Source organism: Bombina bombina, chromosome 3 (assembly GCF_027579735.1).
Source record: "Bombina bombina isolate aBomBom1 chromosome 3, aBomBom1.pri, whole genome shotgun sequence".
Classification (NCBI taxonomy): domain Eukaryota; kingdom Metazoa; phylum Chordata; class Amphibia; order Anura; family Bombinatoridae; genus Bombina; species Bombina bombina.
In genome coordinates, this window is record NC_069501.1 from 34,392,943 (window position 1) to 34,416,532 (window position 23,590).

Below are 23,590 nucleotides of genomic sequence, written 5' to 3' on the forward strand. Positions count from 1 at the left end.
GTCAAATTTTTGAGGTAAGAAAAAATATGATAATTCAATGCATAATCCCAAATATGAAACTGACTGTCTGGAAATAAGGAAAGTTGAACATTCTGAGTCAAGGCAAATAAATGTTTGAATACATATATTTAGAACTTTATAAATAAAGTGCCCAACCATAGCTTAGAGTGTCACAGAAAATAAGACTTACTTACCCCAGGACACTCATCTACATGTTTGTAGAAAGCCAAACCAGTACTGAAACGAGAATCAGCAGAGGTAATGGTATATATAAGAGTATATCGTCGATCTGAAAAGGGAGGTAAGAGATGAATCTCTACGACCGATAACAGAGAACCTTATGAAATAGACCCCGTAGAAGGAGATCACTGCATTCAATAGGCAATACTCTCTTCACATCCCTCTGACATTCACTGCACGCTGAGAGGAAAACCGGGCTCCAACTTGCTGCGGAGCGCATATCAACGTAGAATCTAGCACAAACTTACTTCACCACCTCCCTTGGAGGCAAAGTTTGTAAAACTGATTTGTGGGTGTGGTGAGGGGTGTATTTATAGGCATTTTAAGGTTTGGGAAACTTTGCCCCTCCTGGTAGGAATGTATATCCCATACGTCACTAGCTCATGGACTCTTGTTAATTACATGAAAGAAATGTACTTTTATTACAAATTTTGCTTTGTTCTCTTGATATTCTTAGTTGAAAGCATTTTTGACAGTTTTTCACCACTAGAGGGCATTAGTTCATGTGTTTCATATAGATAACATTGAGCTCAGGCATGTGAAGCTCCTAGGAGCAAGCACTGATTGACATCATGGAGGTGTCATGGAGTAAAGCTTTGTAAACAAGACTGAATTCTTATGTTGAATGAGACAAGGTAATATTTCTCATAGCTGCCATTTTGTCTCCTGGTCCCAGTTTCAGCAAAGGAATCGAGCAGCCAGGTTAATATTCAGAAAGCAGAGCTGCATTTTCTTACTTTGCAGTTTCTCCACAGGTACTAAAAGGGCCTAAAACCCTCTGCTGTTATCTGAAACCCACAAGCCTGCAGATGTCGTCATACACAGGAACGGCTATTTCCCGCGCTCTCTGTGCTCCGCGATTAAGCACCTCCCTTAGGTAACTTGGTTCTCCCTGCAGCCGGGTGATCTCAATGCGAATAGGCGTCAGCTTCTCCACCACGACTTCTGCCACTGAAAGTTTGTATTGTGCAGTCTCCATCCCACGGCCCTGGTGCACAATATCTTCCACTGTAAGACCTGTTAGTGCTGAGTGGATGGCTATCAAGTTAGAAACCCCAGGACGTGCCTCTGGCTCATAGGTCACCTCGGAAGTGAAGTCTGTAACAGCTTTGCGGAACTTCATCACAATCTCCTCAGGGGTGTCAGTCAGTCGCACTGTAGCCATCTTTTGGGGATCTGACTTGGACATCTTAACTGTTGGGTCTCTAAGAGAACGGATCTTCTTGGAACTACCTGTACAAACATAAAGTGATTAAATTAGAAATGCTGTCAAGGGCAAGAAGAGAACAGAAGTCAATGGGTTACCCTCTCCTCTTTTGCAGGGTTCATGGATTGTGCTGCTCTATTATATCTACGCGCTTGGCTGCCATGGCGTGCGGTTGCCAGGCTCACTGCTCTCTCTTCCCTACCATTGACTTTCCCTGTGTATGTTCTCTCTTCTATCCCCACATTGAACCTCACAATCAGCAGCCTGTTAGATCAGATCGATGTCCCTAGCAACCTTTACCTAAGGTCTGATGTTTGGTTCTGTCTGTAGCTACCTAAAAGGGGTTCTTAAGTAAATACATCTCAACAGAGGTTTGACAGTTGGGTCTGTAGTTTGTTAAAGGGACACTCAAGTCAAAATAAACTTTTATGATTCAGATAGAGCAGCAGCTTTAAGAAACTTTCCAATTTACTTCCATTATCACATTTTGCACAATCTTGTTATATTCACACTTTCTGGGGAACAAGATCCTACTGAGAATGTGCACAAGCTCACAGGGTATACTTATGCTAGTCTGCGATTGGCTGATGTCTGTCACATGATACAGTTGGCCGGAAAATAAGGCAAAAAATAAATGCGAAAAGAAAAAAAAATCTGTTATTGCATTGTCTTTTTATGATACACTTAATTATGATTTTCTACTGCATTGAGTGGTCCTTTAAATGTGTTCCTAGGCATGTGCATCTGATCTGAGGTATACTTTTTGGATCTGCAGCTTTTTAAAGGTATTCCTAGGCACATGCATTGGATCTAAGGTCTGCAGCTTCTTAAAGGGGTTCCTACACATATGCATCTGACCTGAAGCCTCTTAAAGGGGTTCCTACACATATGCATCTGACCTGAAGCCTCTTAAAGGGGTTCCTAGACACAGACATCTGATCTGGGGTATAGTATTTGGGTCTGCAGCTTTTTAAAGGTATTCCTAGGCACATGCATTGGATCTAAGGTTTGCAGATTCTTAAAGGGGTTCCTACACATATGCATCTGACCTGAAGCCTCTTAAAGGGGTTCCTACACATATGCATCTGACCTGAAGCCTCTTAAAGGGGTTCCTACACATATGCATCTGACCTGAAGCCTCTTAAAGGGGTTCCTAGACACAGACATCTGATCTGGGGTATAGTATTTGGGTCTGCAGCTTTTTAAAGGTATTCCTAGGCACATGCATTGGATCTAAGGTTTGCAGATTCTTAAAGGGGTTCCTACACATATGCATCTGAGCTGAGGTCACATATAAAATGATAAACACACTCCTTACATTACAACACATATTAGCTTACCTGTTATTGTCTATATTTCAGGTTACATAGACTACACACAATAAATAGTGGTTTGAGGGTAAGTGTTTTCTCCAGGACTTATTTTATGGGTACACCGCCCAGCTTATTTAACTACCAGGCGATCGCGCCATTAAACTGAATGTAGCTCGCTCCCGCTCTGGTCTGGTAGCGGGCTACATTCAGTTTAATGGCGTGATCGGTCCGGCAGTAACTAAACAGTGTGCCCGCGATGCGTTTTTTCAAATTAAGACCTGCTCAGTAGAGCCAGGAGCGGCGCTCAGGAAAATTACATTTTGGAATATAATATCTCTGCAATAGTTTGATTTATAAACTTGGCGCTAAGCTGCTATATAATTCTGCACTATGTGCAGAATTATATAACATTATTTCGTAGGTTTACTGTCCCTTTAAAAAGGTACATGAAACCCAAATTTGACAAAGACACAGCCAAAATGAAAAAGACACAGAATTAGCCTTCTGACCCTTACGTTTTCCTGAATACAAGACAAACTTTGAGACTGAAGAAAAGCCCTTGTAGCCTAAATAAGACTTCAATACCCTAATAACATCCAAATTATGCAATAGTCTTTCCTTAGAAGACTGTGGCTTAAGACATAAAGGAACAACAACGATTTCCCAATTAATGTTTTCCGCTGAAACTTCCTTTGGCATTACCCATCCTTACGGCCTTAGGGATCTATGGGCTCGGGTACTTACCCACCCTCCTTTTCCACTCCACTGCTTCAAGAATTTAAAGGGACAGTTTAACCAAAAATGTTCTTTCCTTTAATTTGTTTCCAATGATCCATTTTACCAGCTAGAGTGTATTCAATTGTATACAAATAGCTCCTTAGCCTTTATATTGGCATTTAAAATAGCAGATTTGGCCTGCAGTATCCCTACCTATGCTGAAGTTTCTATAGCTAGGTATAGGCTATTGGGAAACGATGTAAACACAGCCAGTAGAAGAAATTACACTCACAGTGGGAGGTGGAAGAGATAAAGCTCTAAAATGTTCATTTTCAATCGTTCCTTCTAAGTATTGTACGCAGACAGAGATAAGGAAGGGAAGCATTTAAATAAGATAATGAGATCTGATCTGTCAGCAAGTCAAGCCTATGTTGATAGGCTGTAGTTTCAAAGAGCAAACCCAGCTATTTATTTTGCAAAAAGAAGCATCAATGAACAATTTCATATATATTTTATACACTGCAGCTGGTATAACAAGTCATGGGAAACACATTCAGGGAAAAACAATTTTACAGTGAACTGTCCCTTTAACTTGCAGCGAAGCCCTGTCCTATAATGTAACACAATGTAGGAAGAGTACATTCAGATGGACAGACAGGAGTAGGCTAAGGTACTGCCCTGCGACACCCGTGGCTTGCTGGTGATTAAGACTCCATAGAGAAGAATTACATTGCACTAGCAGTACTGTCCTGAATCCCTCTCCTCCATCTCTACCCATTGAGGGAAAAGAAACTTGATTGAAAATAAAGATGTACATAAAATTACTCAACACCTCTATCCTTACCCTCTCCTTGACGAGGCAAAAGAACACAAGGCGCTAGCGACACACTGGCAACATGACTCAATTGGTTGCCCAGCCAGTAACTTCCTGGAGACACGGACCAATCAGATAATGCAGTAACGCCTATTTCCTGTGTATTATCTGACTGGTCCATAATCCGTTTGATTCGCTGCCTACACCTACATCCAACTTGTGCCATCGGGCCGACTTACCGGGAGGCGCTGTGGCAGATGCGGGTTACGCGGGGACTGATGAGAGTTACAAGGGGGCACTGATGTGGGTTACAGGGGGGCGCTGATGTGGGTTACAGGGGGGCGCTGATGTGGGTTACAGGGGGACGCTGATGTGGGTTACAGGGGGACGCTGATGTGGGTTACAGGGGGACGCTGATGTGGGTTACAGGGGGGCGCTGATGTGGGTTACAGGGGGGCGCTGATGTGGGTTACAGGGGGCGCTGATGTGGGTTACAGGGGGGCGCTGATGTGGGTTACAGGGGGGCGCTGATGTGGGTTACAGGGAGGGCGCTGATGTGGGTTACAGGGGGGGCGCTGATGTGGGTTACAGGGGGGGCGCTGATGTGGGTTACAGGGGGGGCGCTGATGTGGGTTACAGGGGGGGCGCTGATGTGGGTTACAGGGGGGGCGCTGATGTGGGTTACAGGGGGGGCGCTGATGTGGGTTACAGGGGGGCGCTGATGTGGGTTACAGGGGGGCGCTGATGTGGGTTACAGGGGGGTTTATGTGGGTTACAGGGGGGCTTATGTGGGTTACGGGGGGCTTATGTGGGTTACAGGGGGGCATTGGGGCTTATGTAGGTTACAGAGGGGGTGCTTATGTAGGTTAAAGGGGGTATGGGCTTATGTAGGTTACAGATGGGTGCTTATGTCGGTTACAGGGGGCACTGTGGCTTATGTAGGTTACAGAGGGGGGCTTATGTGGGTTACAGGGGGCACTGTGGCTTATGTAGGTTACAGAGGGGGGCTTATGTGGGTTACAGGGGGCGCTGTGGCTTATGTAGGTTACAGAGGGTGGCTTATGTGGGTTACAGGGGGGCACTGGGGATTATGCAGTTTACAGGGGGTGCTTATGTGGGTTACAGGGGGGTTTATGTGGGTTACAGGGGGGCTTATGTAGGTTACAGAGGGGGTGCTTATGTAGGTTAAAGGGGGTATGGGCTTATGTAGGTTACAGATGGGTGCTTATGCGGGTTACAGGGGGCACTGTGGCTTATGTAGGTTACAGAGGGGGGCTTATGTGGGTTACAGGGGGCACTGTGGCTTATGTAAATTACAGAGGGGGGCTTATGTGGGTTACCGTGGCCGGACTGTTATCCGACTGACGCTTGTCCGACGGACAATATTCCGAAAGACATTTATCCGGCTGCTGGGTGGGAATGAAGCTTAAAAATCACGGTTTTATAACATTTTTAATAGTGGACTGACAAAAGACAATTAAATCAACTTCTATATAACATATTAATTATAATATATAATATTATAATTATAATAATTATATTATGTGTTAAAAGTACATTGTGAGGGTAGGGACCCATGGATAGGTTCCCAGAGGCGGTTGCGGCGCCCGAGTCACTGATTGTAACAGAACATTTTGGATCGTATCTGCCCTCGGCCGAATGTATCTTTATTTATTTAAGTAAATCTTATATATTATGCGCTATTGCCTTTAAAAAGTCTAATCTTGAGTATTGACTGTATTTTTCTAAAACTTTCATTATCCTGTTGTTTATGATTTCATATTTTTTTTTTGGTTTTCTCAGTTCAACTCCAGAATCAATTTTTTCAATTGTTAACTCCCATTCTGCTTGTTCTTTTCTTATTTTTGAAACTAGTCTGCAAATGCTTGGGTGGGTTATAGACATTCGTTGGTCAAATGCTCTGTGCCATCCTTCTAGAGAGTTGTTTGTTCTAGGTAACCCTAGTTTTCAAAAGTGTTCCACATCGTAATATCGAAAGTAGGTTTTCTTCTAGTACCTTGTTGTAGTTCGCCAATCCAGGTTTTTTCAAAATAATTTAAAAATTCAGATAAAATTTTACTGTTTTGTTTTTCTATTGATTTTACAAAGTCATTAAATGTTTCAACTACATCTTCCACCGGCACAAATGCTAATGCTTCTAAGCATTTTATGATCAGAGCATTTTTTTCATTATTATACCATATTTTTAAGCCTAAAGATTGTATTTTTCTCCACAGGCATTGGGAAAAATGGAAAAAGCATCCATAAATTATTGTATTTTGTAAAAAATTTGTCATGCAATTTATTGCTGCTCTTTCAAAATCTACAGTAATTGATATAGGATTGATATCTGGATTTTTTTTCTTTTATAATACTAAAAATTAAATGATAAGTTTCCTGATTTTTATTTTTTGATATGCAGTATACTAATGGTATGGTATGGTTATCTTCTATTAAAACATGTATTGTATACAACTGAAAACCTAAAGGAGCTGAGTCAAATGTTCCGTCACAGAGCCAGTGTTGTTTTTTTGAAAGAAGATCTATATTTTTTTTAGTAGACACAATGATTAAATTTTCACTTTCGTGCATGATGAAATCTTCTCCTCTGGTTGTTTTTCTTAAATCATCATTTAAAATGTTTCCATTTGGTGTTGTTCGATGTCGATGTACCATTCTGGCAAGAGTTTCTTTTTTAGCTCCTGCTGCTTCAAGGGGGAAATTAGATGTGCAATTTTGTATTATGCTTGATGTTACTTCTTCTGGATTTTTAGCAACTTCTTTTATTTTTTCAATTGTTTTCATAGATAAAATTCTTGCTGCATTAGGTGGATGTGAATGATTTGATGCATCTTTTTCAATTATATCATTAATGGTTTTTAGCCTTCCTCCACAAAAACCTTTTTTTTTTCACATCTCCAATATGTTACATTTTCTTTTTTTTTTGTCTACAATGTATGCATAACCTTCATATAACATTTTTCTTCCTCCTTTACACGTCTTTATGAACTCCATTTTTTTAATTTGATGTTTTTTTTAAATGTATTTATTTAAGTGTTTGTGTTGTTTTTTTACCTCAGTAGCCACAATATATATTTAAATTCTCCACTTTTTTACTGATGACAATTACGCAATTACGTGATTGCGTGATAGTGCTGTTCGGCGTGCAGTCGGAAGCAGTGTATCTCGGACATATGTCTGACGGACGAATGTGCTTCGGCATTTTGTCCGTCGGAATTTTGTCCGAGCACCGTGAGTTACAGGGGGCACTGTGGCTTATGTAGGTTACAGAGGGGGGCTTATGTGGGTTACAGGGGGAACTGTGGCTTATGTAGGTTACAGAGGGGGGCTTATGTGGGTTACAGGGGGCACTGTGGCTTATGTAGGTTACAGAGGGGGGCTTATGTGGGTTACAGGGGGCACTGTGGCTTATGTAGGTTACAGGGGGGCACTGGGGATTATGTAGTTTACAGGGGGTGCTTATGTGGGTTACAGGGGGTTTATGTGGTTTACAGAGGGGCTTATGTAGGTTACAGGGGGGGTGCTTATGTAGGTTAAAGGGGGTATGGGCTTATGTAGGTTACAGATGGGTGCTTATGTGGGTTACAGGGGGCACTGTGGCTTATGTAGGTTACAGAGGGGGGCTTATGTGGGTTACAGGGGGCACTGTGGCTTATGTAAATTACAGAGGGGGGCTTATGTGGGTTACAGGGGGCACTGTGGCTTATGTAGGTTACAGAGGGGGGCTTATGTGGGTTACAGGGGGCACTGTGGCTTACAGGAGGCACTGTGGCTTATGTAGGTTACAGAGGGGGGCTTATGTAGTTTATAGGGGATGCTTATGTAGTTTACCCCTATAACCCTCATCAGCACCCCTGTAACCCACATAAGCCCCTGCCCCCCTGTAACCCATATTAGCACCCCCTCTGTAACCTACATAAGCCCCAGTGCCCCCCTATAACCCTCATCAGAACCCCTGTAACCCACATAAGCATTCCCTGTAACCCACATAAGCCCCAGTGCCCCCCTATAACTCTCATCAGCACCCCTGTAACCCACATAAGCATCCCCTGTAACCCACATAAGCCCCAGTGCTCCCCTATAACCCTCATCAGCAACCCTGTAACCCACATAAGCATCCCCTATAAACTACATAAGCCCCAGTGCCCCCCTATAACCCACACAAGTACCCGCTGTAACCAACATAAGCCCCAGTGCCACATTGTAACCCTCATCAGCACGCCTGGAACCCAATTAAGCACCCCCCTGTAACCTACATAAGCCCCAGTGCCCCCCTATAACCCACATAGGCACCCCCCTGTAACCCACATAAGCACCCCCTGTAACCCACATAAGCACCCCCTCTGTTACCCACATAAGCACCCCCTCTGTAACCTACATAAGCCCCAGTGCCCCCCTATAACCCACATAAGCACCCCCTGTAACCCACATAAGCACCCCCTCTGTAACCTACATAAGCCCCAGTGCCCCCCTATAACCCACATAAGCACCCCCTGTAACCCACATAAGCACCCCCTCTGTAACCTACATAAGCACACCCCTCTGTAACCCACATGCCCCAGTGCCCCCCTATAACCCACATAAGCACCCCCTCTGTCACCTACATAAGCCCCAGCTCCCCCCTGTAACTCATCAGTCCCCCCGTAATCCGCATCAGCCACAGCGCCTCCCGGTATGTCGGCGAGATGGCACAAGTTGGATGTATGTGGGCGAATCAAACTGCCTGGGACCAATCAGATAATACACAGAAAATAGGCGCTACTGCATTATCTGATTGGTCAGGAAGTTACTGGCTGGGCAACCAATCGAGTTGCCAGTGTGTCGCTAGTGCCTTGTCAAAGAACTAATGGAAGGGAAGGGAAAGTGGGAAAGATTTAAAGCTCTGGTGTTTGCCTCCTCCTGGTGGCCAGGTGATGTCATTTGTAAGAGTAAGGTCTCACCTCCTGTTCCTGCCATATACTGTTCTTATATAAAAACATTTTACCACCGTCATTGTCATTGTCATGAGTCATAGCAGCAGTATCATCATCCATCAGGAGCCCTCAGGACAGGAAGTTAGATATAACAAAAAAACTTAAATTATGCTTACCTGATAATTTTCTTTTCTTCTGACGGGAAGAGTCCACAGCCGCATTCATTACTTTTGGGAATTCATAACCTGGCCACCAGGAGGAGGTAAAGACACCCCAGCCAAACGCTTAAATACTCCTCCCACTTCCCTCATCCCACAGTCACTCTGCCGAGGAACAAGGAACAGTAGAAGAAATATCAGGGTGAAAAGGTGTCAGAAGAACAAAAATAACAGGACGCCCCACAGAAAAATTACGGGCGGGGAGCTGTGGACTCTTTCCATATGAAGAAAAGAAAATTATCAGGTAAGCATAATTAAAGTTTTTCTTCATAAATGGAGAGAGTCCACAGCTGCATTCATTACTTTTTGGAAAACAAAACCCAAAACACTGAATGCAAAAACGGGAGGGTACAAGATGCGGCCTATTCTGAGGGCACCAGGCCTGAAAACCCCTACCCAAAAAAAACCTGCTTCGTCCAAAGCCGAGAACAACTTTGAAAAAAAGGAAAAGGCCCAAGGACACTGACCCGCAAATAGTCCACAGCCTTGCTAGAGACTGTAGGAACAAGACTCGACTGAGTCAACAGCCTCCAAGAGACACAGTCACCCAGCAGTCTGTCTCCAAACAACACACCCCTTACTAAGAAAGAGAACAAACTACCGTATTCTTCCACAAAGAAGAAAAGGCACGGAGAAAACATGATTGTACTTGTAAAGCGTGGCTAATCCCCCTTAAGGGACACAAGGCGCTGCTCATTTTATTAACCTCGAAAGGAGGAAAGGCTGAGTAGACCTTGCCGGGGATCAAACTTGCAACCCTCGGTTTGCTAAAGTGCAGAGTAGCCACAGTGAATTAGTATGCTGAGCTAGCTTCCAGCTAGCATAAGGAACTCCAGAAAAAAAAACTCTAAAAACGGCACAAACACAGAGCAAAAAACCAGAGAAACCGGGTCAGGCTAACAGAGACTCAACCAGTCTCATAGAAACAAGGGAAGGCAACGTCCAGACCCCAGAAACCACAGGATAAGGCACATATATGTGTGTATGTGTGTGTATGTGACTTGTACATTTATGTATTGTATATAAAACAATTTATGTAAGAACTTACCTGATAAATTCATTTCTTTCATATTGGCAAGAGTCCATGAGCTAGTGACGTATGGGATATACATTCCTACCAGGAGGGGCAAAGTTTCCCAAACCTCAAAATGCCTGTAAATACACCCCTCACCACACCCACAATTCAGTTTAACGAATAGCCAAGCAGTGGGGTGATAAAGGAGTAGAAAGCATCAACAAAGGAAATTTGGAAATAATTGTGCTTTATACAAAAAAAATCATAACCACCATAAAAAGGGTGAGCCTCATGGACTCTTGCCAATATGAAAGAAATTAATTTATCAGGTAAGTTCTTACATAAAATATGTTTTCTTTCATGTAATTGGCAAGAGTCCATGAGCTAGTGACATATGGGATATCAATACCCAAGATGTGGAGTCTTCCACTCAAGAGTCACTAGAGAGGGAGGGAATAAAAATAAAAACAGCCATATTCCGCTGAAAAAAATTAATCCACAACCCAAAAAAATAAGTTTATTTTCATTTTTGAAAAAAAAAACACTTAAATCAAAAGCAGAAGAATCAAACTGAAACAGCTGCCTGAAGAACTTTTCTACCAAAAACTGCTTCCGAAGAAGCAAATACATCAAAATGGTAGAATTTAGTAAATGTATGCAAAGAGGACCAAGTTGCCGCTTTGCAAATCTGATCAACTGAAGTTTCATTCTTAAAAGCCCACAAAGTGAAGACTGATCTAGTAGAATGAGCTTTAATTCTCTGAGGCGGGGCCTGACCCTACTCTAAATAAGCTTGATGAATCAAAAATTTCAACCAAGAAGCCAAGGAAATAGCAGAAGCCTTCTGACCTTTCCTAGGACCAGAAAATAAAACAAATAGACTGGAAGTCTTCCTGAAATCTTTAGTAGCTTCCACATAATATTTCAAAGCTCTTACCACATCCAAAGAATGTAAGGAGCTTTCCAAAGAATTCTTAGGATTAGGACACAAGGAAGGGACAAAAATTTCTCTACTAATGTTGTTAGAATTCACAACCTTAGGTAAAAATTAAAAAGAAGTCCGCAAAACTGCCTTATCCTGATGAAAAAAATCAGAAAAGGAGACTCACAAGAAAGAGCAGATAACTCAGAAACTCTTCTAGCAGAAGAGATGACACTTTTGAAAAAAGTAGTTTAATGTCCAAAAAATGCATAGGTTCAAATGTAAGAACCTGTAAAGCCGACAGAACCAAATTAAGACTCCAAAGAGGAGAAATTGATTAAATAACAGGTTTAATAAGAACTAAAGCCTGTACAAAACAGTGTATATCAGGAAGTAAAGCAATCTTTCTGTGAAATAAAACAGAAAGAGCGGAGATTTATCCTTTCAAGGAACTCGCAGACAAACCCTTATCCAAACTGTCCTGAATAAACTGTAAAATTCTAGGAATTCTAAAAGAATGCCAGGAGAATTTATGAGAAGAACACCATGAAATGTAAGTCTTCCAAACTCTATAATAAATCTTTCAAGAAACAGATTTACGAGCTTGTAACATAGTATTAATCACTGAGTCAGAGAAACCTCTATGACTTAGTACTAAGCGTTCAATTTCCATACCTTCAAATTTAATGATTTGAGATCCTGATGGAAAAACTGACCTTGAGATAATAGGTCTGGCCGAACGGAAGTGGCCAAAGCGGGCAACTGGACATCCAAACCAGATCCGCATACCAAAACCTGTGTGGCCATGCTGGAGCCACCAGCAACACAAATAATTGTTCCATGATGATTTTGGAGATCACTCTTAGAAGGAGAACAAGAGGCAGGAAAATGTAAGCAGGATGATAACACCAAGGAAGTGTCAGCGCATGCCCTGCTTCCACCTGAACATCCCTGGACCTGGATAGGTATCTGGGAAGTTTCTTGTTTAGATGAGAGGCCATGAGATCTATCTCTGGAAGACCCCACAACTGAACAATCTAAGAAAACAAATCTGGATGGAGAGACTACTCCTCTGGATGTAAAGTCTGGCGGCTGAGATAATCTGCCTCCCAATTGTCTACACCTGGGATAAGCACCGCAGAGATTAGACAAGAGCTGGATTCCGCCCAAACAAGTATCCAAGATACTTTTTCATAGCTTGGGGACTGTGAGTCCCACCCTGATGATTGACATATGCCACTGTTGTGATATTGTCTGTCTGAAAACAAATGAACGGTTCTCTCTTTAGCAGGGGCCAAAACTGAAGAACTCTGAGAATTGCAAGGAATTCTAAAATATTTATTGGTAATCTCGCCTCTTGAGATTTCCAAACCCCTTGTGCTGTCAGAGATCTCCAAACAGCTCCCCAACCTGAAAGACTCGCATCTGTTGTGATCACAGTCCAGGTTAGCCGAACAAAAGAAGCCCCTTGAACTAAACGATGGTGATCTATCACCATGTCAGAGAGTGACGTATATTGATTCAGCATACAAAGCTGTAGAGGTCTCATGTGAAAACGAGCAAATGGGATCGCGTCCGATGCTGCAGTCATGAAACCTAAAACTTCCATGCACATAGCCACTGAAGGGAATGACTGAAACTGAAGTGCCGGCATGCTGCAACCAATTTTAAACGTCTCTTGTCTGTTAGAGACAGAGTCATGGCCACTGAATCTATCTGGAAGCCTAAAAAAAGTGACCCTTGTCTGAGGAATCAAGAAACTTTTGGTAAATTTATCCTCCAACCATGTTTCTAAAGAAACAACACTAGTTGATTTGTGTGAGATTCTGCAGTATGCAAAGACTGAGCTAGTACCAAGATATCGTCCAAATAAGGAAACACCGCAATACCCTGTTCTCTGATTACAGAGAGTAGGGCACCCAGAACCTTTGAAAAGATTCTTGGAGCTGTTGCTAGGCCAAATGGAAGAGCAACAAATTGGTAATGCTTGTTTAGAAAAGCGAATCTCAGAAACTGATAATGGATCGGAATATGAAGGTATGCATCCTGCAAGTCTATTGTGGACATATAATGTCCTTGCTGAACAAAAGGCAGAAGAGACCTTATATTCACCATCTTGAAAGTTGGTACTCTTACATAACGATTCAAAATTTTTCAGATCCAGAACTGGTCTGAATAAATTTTCCTTCTTTGGTACAATGAATAGATTTGAATAAAACCCCAAACCTTGTTCCTGAGGAGGAACTGGCATGATTACCCCTGAAGACTCCAGGTCTGAAACACACTTCAGGAAAGTCTGAGCTTTTACTGGATTTACTGGGATACGTGAGAGAAAAAAATCTTCTCTGAATCCTATTCGATACCCTTGAGACAATGCTCTGAATCCATTGATTTTGGACAGATCTTATCCAAATATCTTTGAAAAACCTTAATCTGCCCCCTACCAGCTGAGCTGGAATGAGGGCCGCACCTTCATGCAGACTTAGGGGCTGACTTTGGTTTCCTAAATGGCTTGGATTTAATCCAATTTGAGGAAGTCTTCCAATTGGAAGCAGACTCCTTGGTGGGAAGATTGAGTTTTTGTTCCTTATTCTGACGAAAGGAACGAAAAAGGTAAGAAGCCTTAGATTTACCCTTAGGTTTTTAATCCTGAGGCAGAAAAACTCCCTTCCCCCAGTGACAGTTGAAATAATAGAATCCAACTGAGAACCAAATAAATTATTACCTTGGAAAGGAAAGAGATAGTAATCTAGATTTAGATGTCATATCAGCATTCCAAGATTTAAGCCACAAAGCTCTTCTAGCTAAAAAAGCTAAAGACATGGATCTAACATCAATGTTGATAATATCAAAAATTGCATTACAATAAAATGATTAGCATATTGCAATAGGCGAATAATGCTAGATAAGTCAGAATCCAATTCCTGTTGCGCTAAATTCTCCAACCAGAAGGTTGATGCAGCCGCAACATCAGCCAAAGAAATTGCAGGTCTGAGAAGATGACCTGAATATAAATAGGCCTTCCTTAGATAAGATTCAAGCTTCCTATCTAAAGGATCCTTAAAAGGAAGTACTATCTTCCATAGGAATAGTGGTACGTTTAGCAAGAGTAGAAATAGCCCCATCAACTTTGGGAATTTTTTCCCAAAACTCTATAGATTTTGCTGGTAAAGGATACAATTTTTTAAAACTTGAAGAAGGAATAAAAGAAGTACCTGGCTTATTCCATTCCCTAGAAATCATATCAGAAATAGCGTCATGAATAGGAAAAACCCCTGGAGAAACCACAGGAGGTTTAAAAACAGCATTTAAACGTTTATTAGACCGAACGTCAATAGGACTGGTTACCTTAATATTCAAAATAATTAACACTTCTTTGAATAAAGAACGCATATACTCTATTTTAAATAAATAAGTAGATTTGTCAGTGTCAATGTCTGAGGAAGGATCTTCTGTATCAGATAGATCCTCATCAGAAGAGGATAAAATATGTTGTTGGTCATTTGAAATTTCATCAATTAAATGAGAAGTTTTAAAAGACCTTTACGTTTATTAGAAGGTGGAGATGCAGACAAAACCTTTAAAATAGAATCAGAAACAAATTCTTTAAAAATTATAGGTATATCATGCACATTAGAAGTTGAAGGAACTACAACTGGCAATGTGCTATTACTGATGGATACACTAACTGCATGTAAAAGTTTATCATGACAACTATTACAAATGACATTCGGCGAATAATTTCAACAATTTTACAACAAATGCACTTAGCTTTGGAAGGACCGATGTCAGGCAGCAATGTTCGAGCAGAAACTTCTGAGGCAGGATCAGATAAAGACATCTTGCAAAATGTAAGAGAAAAAACAACATAAAAAGCAAAATTATCTATTTCCTTATATGACAGTTTCAGGAATGGGAAAAAAAGCAAATAGCATAGGCCTCTGATAGAGAAAAAATCAAGAGGCAAACATCAATGGGGTATTGAAATAATGAAAAAGTTTGGCGCCAAGTATGACGCACAACGTAACGTAAAGTTTTTGGTGCCAAAAATAACCAGAAATGACACACTCGCGTCACTAATGACGCAACCGTGTGAAAGGTCTCTGCGGCAAGTATGACGCCGGAAATGACGAAGTTGCGTCAAAGACGTATTTTTCCGCACCAAAAATATTTTCTCGCCAAGAATGACGCAATAAACTTTAGCATTTGACGCACCCGCGGGCCTAATGCCACCCGCAATTTGCAAGAAGTAGTCAATTGAAAAACATAATTTATGCTTACCTGATAAATTCCTTTCTTCTGTTGTGTGATCAGTCCACGGGTCATCATTACTTCTGGGATATAACTCCTCCCCAACAGGAAATGCAAGAGGATTCACCCAGCAGAGCTGCATATAGCTCCTCCCCTCTACGTCACTCCCAGTCATTCGACCAAGAATCAACGAGAAAGGAGAAACCAAGGGTGAAGTGGTGACTGGAGTATAATTTAAAAGATATTTACCTGCCTTAAAAAACAGGGCGGGCCGTGGACTGATCACACAACAGAAGAAAGGAATTTATCAGGTAAGCATAAATTATGTTTTCTTCTGTTATGTGTGATCAGTCCACGGGTCATCATTACTTCTGGGATACCAATACCAAAGCAAAAGTACACGGATGACGGGAGGGATAGGCAGGCTCATTATACAGAAGGAACCACTGCCTGAAGAACCTTTCTCCCAAAAATATCCTCCGAAGAAGCAAAAGTGTCAAATTTGTAAAATTTGGAAAAAGTATGAAGCGAAGACCAAGTTGCAGCCTTGCAAATCTGTTCAACAGAGGCCTCATTCTTAAAGGCCCAAGTGGAAGCCACAGCTCTAGTAGAATGAGCTGTAATTCTTTCAGGAGGCTGCTGTCCAGCAGTCTCATAGGCTAAACGAATTATGCTACGAAGCCAGAAGGAGAGAGAGGTAGCCGAAGCCTTATGACCTCTCCTCTGACCAGAGTACACGACAAACAGGGAAGACGTTTGTCGAAAATCCTTAGTTGCCTGCAAGTAGAACTTGAGGGCACGAACTACATCCAGATTGTGTAGAAGACGTTCCTTCTTTGAAGAAGGATTCGGGCACAGGGAAGGCACCACGATCTCTTGATTGATGTTCCTGTTAGTGACTACCTTAGGTAAGAACCCAGGTTTTGTACGCAGAACTACCTTATCTGAATGAAAAATCTCCGAGCCGAAGAAATAGCCATTAAAAATAACACTTTCCAAGATAACAACTTTATATCAATGGAATGAAGGGGTTCAAACGGAACTCCTTGTAGAACGTTAAGAACAAGGTTTAAACTCCATGGCGGAGCAACAGTTTTAAACACAGGCTTGATCCTAGCTAAAGCCTGACAAAAGGCCTGGACGTCTGGATTTTCTGACAGACGCCTGTGTAACAAGATGGACAGAGCTGAGATCTGTCCCTTTAATGAGCTAGCCGATAAACCCTTTTCTAAACCTTCTTGTAGAAAGGACAATATCCTAGGAATCCTAACCTTACTCCAGGAGTAACCTTTGGATTCGCACCAGTATAGGTATTTACGCCATATCTTGTGGTAAATCCTTCTGGTAACAGGCTTCCTAGCCTGTATCAGGGTATCAATAACCGACTCAGAAAAACCACATTTTGATAAAATCAAGCGTTCAATTTCCAAGCAGTCAGCTTCAGAGAAGTTAGATTTTGATGTTTGAATGGACCCTGTATCAGAAGGTCCTGTCTTAGAGGTAGAGACCAAGGCGGACAGGATGACATGCCCACTAGATCTGCATACCAAGTCCTGCGTGGCCATGCAGGCGCTATTAGAATCACTGATGCTCTCTCCTGTTTGATTTTGGCAATCAATCGAGGAAGCAGCGGGAAGGGTGGAAACACATAAGCCATCCCGAAGTTCCAAGGTGCTGTCAAAGCATCTATCAGAACCGCTCCCGGATCCCTGGATCTGGACCCGTAGCGAGGAAGTTTGGCGTTCTGGCGAGACGCCATGAGATCTATCTCTGGTTTGTCCCAACGTCGAAGTATTTGGGCAAAGACCTCCGGATGAAGTTCCCACTCCCCCGGATGAAAAGTCTGGCGACTCAAGAATCCGCCTCCCAGTTCTCCACTCCCGGGATGTGGATTGCTGACAGGTGGCAAGAGTGAGACTCTGCCCAGCGAATTATGTTTGATACTTCCATCATTGCTAGGGAGCTTCTTGTCCCTCCTTGATGGTTGATGTAAGCTACAGTCGTGATGTTGTCCGACTGAAACCTGATGAACCCCCGAGTTTTTAACTGGGGCCAAGCCAGAAGGGCATTGAGAACTGCTCTCAATTCCAGAATGTTTATTGGCAGGAGACTTTCCTCCTGATTCCATTGTCCCTGAGCCTTCAGAGAATTCCAGACAGCGCCCCAACCTAGTAGGCTGGCGTCTGTTGTTACAATTGTCCAGTCCGGCCTGCTGAATGGCATCCCCCTGGACAGATGTGGCCGAGAAAGCCACCATAGAAGAGAGTTTCTGGTCTCTTGATCCAGATTCAGAGTAGGGGACAAGTCTGAGTAATCCCCATTCCACTGACTCAGCATGCACAATTGCAGCGGTCTGAGATGTAGACGTGCAAAGGGTACTATGTCCATTGCTGCTACCATTAAGCCGATCACCTCCATGCATTGAGCTACTGACGGGAGTTGAATGGAATGAAGGACACGGCATGCATTTAGAAGCTTTGTTAATCTGTCTTCTGTCAGATAAATCTTCATTTCTACAGAATCTATAAGAGTCCCCAAGAATGGAACTCTTGTGAGAGGAAAGAGAGAACTTTTCTTTTCGTTCACTTTCCATCCATGCGACCTTAGAAATGCCAGAACTAACTCTGTATGAGACTTGGCAGTTTGAAAGCTTGAAGCTTGTATCAGAATGTCGTCTAGGTACGGAGCTACCGAAATTCCTCGCGGTCTTAGTACCGCCAGAAGGGCACCCAGAACCTTTGTGAAGATTCTTGGAGCCGTAGCCAATCCGAATGGAAGAGCTACAAACTGGTAATGCCTGTCTAAGAAGGCAAACCTTAGATACCGGTAATGATCTTTGTGAATCGGTATGTGAAGGTAAGCATCCTTTAAGTCCACTGTGGTCATGTACTGACCCTTTTGGATCATGGGTAAGATTGTCCGAATAGTTTCCATTTTGAACGATGGAACTCTTAGGAATTTGTTTAGGATCTTTAAATCCAAGATTGGCCTGAAAGTTCCCTCTTTTTTGGGAACCACAAACAGGTTTGAGTAAAACCCTTGTCCTTGTTCCGACCGCGGAACCGGATGGATCACTCCCATGAATAACAGATCTTGTACACAGCGTAGAAACGCTTCTTTCTTTATCTGGTTTGTTGACAACCTTGACAGATGAAATCTCCCTCTTGGGGGAGAGAATTTGAAGTCTAGGAGGTATCCCTGAGATATGATCTCTAGCGCCCAGGGATCCTGAACATCTCTTGCCCAAGCCTGGGCGAAGAGAGAGAGTCTGCCCCCCACTAGATCCGGTCCCGGATCGGGGGCCCTCGGTTCATGCTGTCTTTGGGGCAGCAGCAGGTTTCCTGGTCTGCTTGCCCTTGTTCCAGGACTGGTTAGGTTTCCAGCCTTGTTTGTAACGAGCAACAGCTCCTTCCTGTTTTGGTGCAGTGGAAGTTGGTGCTGCTCCTGCTTTGAAATTCCGAAAGGGACGAAAATTAGACTGTCTAGCCTTAGCCTTGGCTTTGTCTTGAGGCAGGGCGTGGCCCTTACCTCCTGTAATGTCAGCGATAATTTCTTTCAAACCGGGCCCAAATAAAGTTTGCCCCTTGAAAGGTATATTAAGTAATTTGGACTTAGAAGTTACATCAGCTGACCAGGATTTTAGCCACAGCGCCCTACGTGCCTGAATGGCGAATCCTGAGTTCTTAGCCGTAAGTTTGGTTAAATGTACTACGGCCTCCGAAATGAATGAATTAGCTAGTTTAAGGACTCTAAGCCTGTCCGTAATGTCGTCCAGCGTAGCTGAACTAAGGTTCTCTTCCAGAGACTCAATCCAAAATGCTGCCGCAGCCGTAATCGGCGCGATGCATGCAAGGGGTTGCAATATAAAACCTTGTTGAACAAACATTTTCTTAAGGTAACCCTCTAATTTTTTATCCATTGGATCTGAAAAAGCACAGCTATCCTCCACCGGGATAGTGGTACGCTTAGCTAAAGTAGAAACTGCTCCCTCCACCTTAGGGACCGTTTGCCATAAGTCCCGTGTGGTGGCGTCTATTGGAAACATCTTTCTAAATATTGGAGGGGGTGAGAACGGCACACCGGGTCTATCCCACTCCTTAGTAACAATTTCAGTTAGTCTCTTAGGTATAGGAAAAACGTCAGTACTCGCCGGTACCGCAAAGTATTTATCCAACCTACACAATTTCTCTGGTATTGCAACAGTGTTACAATCATTAAGAGCCGCTAAAACCTCCCCTAGTAATACACGGAGGTTCTCCAATTTAAATTTAAAATTTGAAATATCTGAATCCAATCTGTTTGGATCAGAACCGTCACCCACAGAATGAAGCTCTCCGTCCTCATGCTCTGCAAGCTGTGACGCAGTATCAGACATGGCCCTAGTATTATCAGCGCACTCTGTTCTCACCCCAGAGTGATCACGCTTGCCTCTTAGTTCTGGTAATTTAGCCAAAACTTCAGTCATAACAGTAGCCATATCTTGTAATGTTATCTGTAATGGCCGCCCAGATGTACTAGGCGCCACAATATCACGCACCTCCCGGGCGGGAGATGCAGGTACTGACACGTGAGGCGAGTTAGTCGGCATAACTCTCCCCTCGCTGTTTGGTGAAATTTGTTCAATTTGTACAGATTGGCTTTTATTTAAAGTAGCATCAATACAGTTAGTACATAAATTTCTATTGGGCTCCACCTTGGCATTGGAACAAATGACACAGGTATCTTCCTCTGAATCAGACATGTTTAACACACTAGCAATAAACTTGCAACTTGGTTACAATCTTATTTAACAAAAACGTACTGTGCCTCAAAGAAGCACTAAACGATTAAATGACAGTTGAAATAATGAACTGAAAAACAGTTATAGCATCAATCCTTAAAAACAACACAACTTTTAGCAAAGGTTTGTTCCCCTTAGTAAAGTAACAATAATTAAATTTGAAACATAAAAATTACAGAGCAACGTTTTTTAATCACAGTCAATATATAAGTCTCACAGCTCTGCTGAGAGAATCTACCTCCCTCCAAAGAAGTTTGAAGACCCCTGAGATCTGTTAGAGATGAACCGGATCATGCAGGAAATACAAGAGTAACTGACTGGAAATTTTTGATGCGTAGCAAAGAGCGCCAAAAAAACGGCCCCTCCCCCTCACACACAGCAGTGAGAGAGAAACGAAACTGTCACAATTTAAAACAAGCAACTGCCAAGTGGAAAAATAATGCCCAAACATTTATTCACTCAGTACCTCAGAAAATGCGAACGATTCTACATTCCAGCAAAAACGTTTAACATAATAAATACCTATTCAAAGGTTTAATGTACTTTTAACAGAGTAATTCCAGTGAAATACCATCCCCAGAATACTGAAGTGTAGAGTATACATACATGTCATTATAACGGTATGGCAGGATTTTCTCATCAATTCCATTCAGAAAATAAAAACTGCTACATACCTCAATGCAGATTCATCTGCCCGCTGTCCCCTGATCTGAAGCTTTTACCTCCCTCAGATGGCCGAGAAACAGCAATATGATCTTAACTACTCCGGTTAAAATCATAGTAAAAACTCTGGTAGATTCTTCTTCAAACTCTGCCAGAGAGGCAATAACACGCTCCGGTGCTATTGTAAAATAACAAACTTTTGATTGAAGTTATAAAAACTAAGTATAATCACCATAGTCCTCTCACACATCCTATCTAGTCGTTGGGTGCAAGAGAATGACTGGGAGTGACGTAGAGGGGAGGAGCTATATGCAGCTCTGCTGGGTGAATCCTCTTGCATTTCCTGTTGGGGAGGAGTTATATCCCAGAAGTAATGATGACCCGTGGACTGATCACACATAACAGAAGAAAAAGACTAAACCCCAGGTAAGAAAAAAATTTCTATAAAAGATGTTTATATTACCCAAATATGAAACTGACAGTCTGCAGAAGGAAATACATGAACCTGACTCATGGCAAATATAAGTACAATACATATATTTAGAACTTTATATAAATGCATAAAGTGCCAAACCATAGCTGAGGTGTCTTAAGTAATAAAAAACATACTTACCAAAAGACACCCATCCACATATAGCAGATAGCCAAACCAGTACAGAAACAGTTATCAGTAGAGGTAATGGTAAATTGAGAGTATATCGTTGATATGAAAAGGGAGGTAGGAGATGAATCTCTACGACCGATAACAGAGAACCCATGAAATAGACCCCCGTTAGGGAAATCATTGTAGTCAGTCTTGATAAAGGCCTAGGAGAGGCCGAAACGTGTAGACCTGGTAAGCTCTATTTCATTAGGAGGATATTTCTGTAAAGTTTTTACACATTGTGTCTCATTTTTTCTTCGCAGGTTTTTTTCTGTTTATTATTTTTTTTCTGTTTATTATTATTTTTGTTATTTTTTGCTATTTTTGTTATATTCTTGTGCACTGAACGACATTTCACACTGGACAAGCACAGAGCAAATTGACTTTTATTCTACTTTGGACACTCATAGGACTTCTGCAAATCATTTAGGACATATTTAAGACACTTCACAGAATTATTTTGGATTTTTTGGTATTTTTTTGGAATTTTTTTGGAACTTTTTAGACTTTCAGCACTCCTTTTATTAAGGACACCGCACACACAGTCACACTTTTTTAACTTTTTCAACATATATTTTTTCACATTTGGATTGTTTTAAATAATTTAACACATTATTTTTACAAGGTCACTCACCAATCACTATGTAATTAATGCCATTGTAGCACAACTACAACCACTGTTTTTATTTTGTCCTTTTAGTAACTCTTAGGGACATATTGTACCGCATTGGGACACACCTAACAGTTTGTTCCTCACTCCTAAGATTGATTGATTTTATATTTTATATTTTTAGACCAGCATTTTTAGACCAATTTTTAGACCAATTTTAGCGTGGATCCATGCAGTTGTATATGTATATGTGAGTAAATTATATGTAATAAAACATAATTTATGCTTACCTGATAAATTCCTTTCTTCTGTAGTGTGATCAGTCCACGGGTCATCATTACTTGTGGGATATTATCTGCTCCCCTACAGGAAGTGCAAGAGGATTCACCCAGCAGAGTTGCTATATAGCTCCTCCCCTCTACGTCACCTCCAGTCATTCGACCAAGGACCAACGAGAAAGGAGAAGCCAAGGGTGTAGTGGTGACTGGAGTATAATTTAAAAAATATTTACCTGCCTTAAAAAACAGGGCGGGCCGTGGACTGATCACACTACAGAAGAAAGGAATTTATCAGGTAAGCATAAATTATGTTTTCTTCTGTTAAGTGTGATCAGTCCACGGGTCATCATTACTTGTGGGATACCAATACCAAAGCAAAAGTACACGGATGACGGGAGGGATAGGCAGGCTCTTTATACAGAAGGAACCACTGCCTGAAGAACCTTTCTCCCAAAAATAGCCTCAGAGGAAGCAAAAGTGTCAAATTTGTAAAATTTGGAAAAAGTATGAAGCGAAGACCAAGTTGCAGCCTTGCAAATCTGTTCAACAGAGGCCTCATTCTTAAAGGCCCAAGTGGAAGCCACAGCTCTAGTGGAATGAGCTGTAATTCTTTCAGGAGGCTGCTGTCCAGCAGTCTCATAAGCTAAACGAATTATGCTACGAAGCCAAAAAGAGAGAGAGGTAGCAGAAGCTTTTTGACCTCTCCTCTGACCAGAGTAAACGACAAACAGGGAAGACGTTTGTCGAAAATCTTTAGTTGCCTGTAAATAAAATTTAAGGGCACGAACTACATCCAGATTGTGCAAAAGACGTTCCTTCCTCGAAGAAGGATTTGGGCACAAGGATGGAACAACAATCTCCTGATTGATATTCCTGTTAGTGACTACCTTAGGTAAGAACCCAGGTTTAGTACGCAGAACTACCTTATCCGAGTGAAAAATCAAATAAGGAGAATCACAATGTAAGGCTGATAACTCAGAGACTC

At 42.0% G+C, this 23,590-nt stretch overlaps 1 protein-coding gene across 1 annotated transcript in view; it reads right to left on the reverse strand.

Annotated features, from left to right (window-relative positions):
• Positions 1-655: 655 nt before the first annotated feature.
• The window catches only part of WARS2 (tryptophanyl tRNA synthetase 2, mitochondrial), a 123,793-nt gene continuing 100,858 nt past the window's right edge, over positions 656-23,590 (reverse strand). Inside the window, exon 6 of the mRNA XM_053705131.1 lies at positions 656-1,473. Within this exon, the coding sequence (XP_053561106.1) occupies positions 1,025-1,473 (449 nt within the window). The 3' untranslated portion in view covers positions 656-1,024. The remainder of the gene's footprint in view (positions 1,474-23,590) is intronic.